The sequence below is a fragment of the Peromyscus maniculatus genome, chromosome 10, assembly GCF_049852395.1.
Source record: "Peromyscus maniculatus bairdii isolate BWxNUB_F1_BW_parent chromosome 10, HU_Pman_BW_mat_3.1, whole genome shotgun sequence".
In the NCBI taxonomy this organism is placed as follows: domain Eukaryota; kingdom Metazoa; phylum Chordata; class Mammalia; order Rodentia; family Cricetidae; genus Peromyscus; species Peromyscus maniculatus.
In genome coordinates, this window is record NC_134861.1 from 17,196,305 (window position 1) to 17,200,456 (window position 4,152).

Genomic DNA, 4,152 nt, shown 5'->3' on the forward strand with positions numbered 1-4,152 from the left:
ATTCTTCTGTGGGCACACCTCTAGTAGACTAATGACCTCTTGCTATTATGGCCAGACTGAGAAAACTAGCTTTCCACATATGAAAAGCTTGGGGCACAGGGGCAAACTCAGTCTCCAAACTATAAAACATACAGTAATAGTAGAAAACAGAAAGTAAGACATAAATAGAGGGACTGAGAAAGAGAGGAAAAGAGATAAAAAGGAAGGAGGTGGGGAGACAGATTGCATCAGTGTCCAAAGATAAAGACAACTATATATGAATTCCTAGCAAGCTAACATTTCAGGAGTCTACATGAAATGAACATCAGTACTAAAATTTAAACTGTGGCCTACAACCAACCTTTCCATAGAAGATAAATAGTAAAGAATGACATTAACAACTATTCTAGAAGAAAAATGCATCCCACATAATGAAATGAAAACTAGGTATTTAGTTTTTTCTTAAGAGCATTTGCTGTGGGATGGTCTGTATGTCAAATTGCTCTGATTGGTCAATAAATAAAACACTGATTGGCCAGTGGCCAGGCAGGAAGTATAGGCAGGACCAACAGAGAGGAGAACAGAGAAAACAGGAAGGCAGAAGGAGACTCTGTCAGCTGCCACCATGACAAGAAGCATATGAAGACTCCGGTAAGCCACGTGGCAAGGTATAGATTTATGGAAATGGATTAATTTAAGCTATAAGAACAGTTAGCAAGAAGCCTGCCATGGCCATACAATTTGTAAGCAATATAAGTCTCTGTGTTTACTTGGTTGGGTCTGAGCATCTGTGGGACTGGCGGGTGATGGAGATTTGTCCTGACTGTGGGCAAGGCAGGAAAACTCTAGCTACAAGCATTCAAAGAATATGCTCATGTTTTTCCTATAATGAAAGAAAGTTTGCTCTGTAAACAGCTCATATGTAATTTCTGTGAACTCCAAAAATCATTACACCTCCTCTCTCTAAATGGCAAGAGGATAATCAAAGTGAGGTTCCTGGTTAGGTGTCACATAGTGCAAAACTGAGAACAATTTGGTGGTCTCTTAAAAGGTCAAACCAGAGATTACCATGACTCAGAGAGTCTAATTTGTCCAACATACATTCAGCATCTGAAGCAGGATTGTTCCCAACAGACACGTTGCACTTGATGGAAGCGATCAACAAATGCAATTATCCCTGCAATGGAATAATTTGGGGCATAAAAAGAAATGAGGTGCATGCCACAGCAGGAATGGAAGTGAGAAAGAGCCAGCCACCCAAGACTACTCCAATAGAAAGACACAGTCGATTCCAGAGAGATTAAGTGCTATGGAGCAAATAGATAGGAATGTGTTTCTGGATTGATGATTACATTATGCACGTATTTATAAACATTTAAGAATTGTACAGTTTATAAGAGTGAAGTGCAGGTACAAATGAGTAACACACATTGGGAGAGGCCAGTGGGAACTGTGGACCCACTGTCTTGAAACTACAGCACGTGTGTGAGTTCCCAGCATCCTCTCCCAGCCTCGTGACCACAAGCCAACGGTCCTGCCCTTGGCAGGTCCTTGGTTGCCGGAAGTTGTGAGCATGGGCAGCTCCCTGGGCTCGCCCCAGAGATCAATGCCTGCCTCTGCCCCCAGGTGCCCAAGGTCTAGACCTTGGTTTGACTGGGTTCAGCGAGACCCAGACCCCAAGTCCCACAGGAACCTCCACACGCCCCAGAAGGTAGTGGGAACCTGGAGGCACTCCTCCACTAGACCTCCAGCAGAGGCCACCCTGGGCCTAGATCTCTCCAGCGCCTGGGACAGGTATATGAAACGATGGCTTTGGAGTGTACGGAATCCTGGATGGACGTGCAGCCCAGTGACGGTCAAGATTGCCCCTCCTGAGGGTAGAGGCAGCGCTCCGACCTCTCTGGAGCATAGAACCCGTTTTGCAGGGTGTCCTGATGAGTGTCCAGATCCCTGTGCTAAGGAGACTGTGCTGAGGGCTCTCAGCCAATGCAAGAAGGGGACTAGACGGTTTGATGGACCGCTGTGGTTCGAAGTCTCAGAGGTGAAAAACAGAAGACAGAATCCAGAGCCCAAGCCCTCATCTGCCTTCAAACCCTGGGTGAAAAATGGAGTGGCAATTTCCTTTGTTCCCAAACCAGAACCTCTGAAACGAAGCCAGGACTGCTGGAACCTCAATGCCTATGAGAACGATACTGACCTCCAGCTGCATATCCACGCTGCTAGGCAAGCAGTGCCAGAGCCTCACATGGAAAGCTGGGAGAAGACCCAGGCCTCTTATGACCCCTCTCTAATCCCTGTGCTCAAGACCGGAGTCTTCGGTGTCTCCTTGGCTGGTGGGGATTTCTATTCCTCTACCTCCCTTGACTTCTAATTGTCTTAAGTCTGTCATCCTTTTTGGACTTTCGTACCCTAGCCCTACATTCTATCCCAGTTTGGGACTTAAACCTTGTTCCAGCTCTCTATCTCCTGTCCTGTCAAACCCAATCCATTGCTCTTGCCCATCGTGATCCTTCTGCCTTTAAATCCAAACCAACGTCGCTGGAATGTGTCGCTGCTTCCCTATTTGCCAAATTTGTATAGCTAAACATTTACTTATTAAAACAGTATTATCAATGAAAAGAGCTTTTCATGCAGATATTTTCCAGTAGGACAAGAGCTAATCTAAAAACCCTTTACTGTAAACTTCTTCATTTATTTGAGATCCTAATCCTTAGTCCAGTTGAGCTAGAGAATAGTGAGAGAAAATAAAATGTTGAACTGTAGTGAAGAGTGTGGGTTGTAGACTAAGAAACATTCAATAAAGAAAAACGTCTATGATGTGATTGATACTTTAGAAAGGTGATTCTGGCTGCATTGTTGGTTACCTAGAAGCAGCAACTGAGGTAGAAACAACAAGTTCAATACAGTGTGTCTGCCAAGAGTTGAGAGAGTTGGTAGGTTTGAGAGGAGAATTATGCAGTGGGATAAATGTGTTCAGAAGAGGCTTGCCGTGTTGAAGGCTTATTGGCGCTCCAGCTGATAGCACTGGGAATGTAAAAAAAAAATCACAATTTACACATTATTTTTTTTTCATGATACTAAAATGGATATTGTGCCACTTACTGACAGAAAATACCAGCAGAGGAAAACATATTTGAGGAAATAGTCTTTTCCGTCATGTTTTCTAGAATAATGATATTCTTATTCCAGTAGATTTTTCAGCTGTATAGTTGAATAAGTCTGGAACTCATAGTCTGAAGCCAGGGAATTAATTCAAGATGTCTGACCATATAAGGTCAAGTATAACATAAAATTAAGGTCAAATAGAGTTAAGAGATGAATGATGCAATGTGTACAGGGAAGGGATGAGGCAAGGAACCTCGGGTGCTCCAATATTTAGAAACTGAAAGAAAGCAGGTAAGAAAATCCTGGGAATAAACAGCCACTGGAGTAGAAGGAGATCCAGTATCAGTGGGCCCTGAAGAGTAAGTATCTCAGACCCTAGTGTCACCACTTCTGATTTAAGAAAAGGCTTTGTTCAAGCTGAGGGCTGGCAGGCCAGAGTCTCAGCAAAAAGACAGAATTTTCTCTTACAAAATTCTCATTCTCTAAGCATTTACTTGAGGAGGTCTGCACTTTTCATTCATTTCAGTGATTCAGCTCATCCAGAAACATGCACAAAAACAAGACCAGAAAATATTTTGAGCACTCTGCAACCTAATTAGGATTAAGTCGTCCAAAGCAACAATAACGTTGATCATGGAACCGAAGCTTGGGTAAGAAAAAAAAAACTTAACAACTATTATCAAAAGGATAAAAGTTAAGTGTGGAATGTGGAAAAAAGGAAGCTCTTGAAAACTGTAGGTGATAATGGAAAATTAGTAGATCCACTATGAGAAACTACAGAAGTTCATAAAAAATGATAGAGAGAACTTCCATGTGATCTCTTAATCTCATCTTTATGTAAATAGCTAAAGAAGTGGAAGCAATATGTTGAAGAAATATAAGTTCTCTTTTCTTCATTTTAGCATTATTCATGCACACAAAACAATATGGAGCCAATTTAACACCCATTGGTAGATGAAGACTATGTGGTGTATATAGAAAATAGAACACATTCAAATACAAAAATGGAAGAAATCCTGACACTTGCATGAATATAGATAAATCTGACTCATGTCAGGTAAGTCCAAT

The 4,152-nt window shown here is 42.1% G+C and overlaps 1 protein-coding gene across 1 annotated transcript; it reads left to right on the top strand.

The window, feature by feature from the left end:
* Positions 1-1,509: 1,509 nt before the first annotated feature.
* Positions 1,510-2,598, top strand: Pom121l12 (POM121 transmembrane nucleoporin like 12). Its single transcript, XM_006991020.4, has one exon. It carries the CDS (start codon positions 1,553-1,555, stop codon positions 2,348-2,350), a length of 798 nt encoding a protein of 265 aa, XP_006991082.3. The 5' UTR covers positions 1,510-1,552; the 3' UTR covers positions 2,351-2,598.
* Positions 2,599-4,152: the final 1,554 nt, after the last annotated feature.

What these genes read in the sequence shown, in the direction of transcription:
- Pom121l12 (XM_006991020.4), top strand. Translation starts at nt 1,553, where the DNA reads ATGGGCAGCTCCCTGGGCTCGCCCCAGAGATCAATGCCTGCCTCTGCC.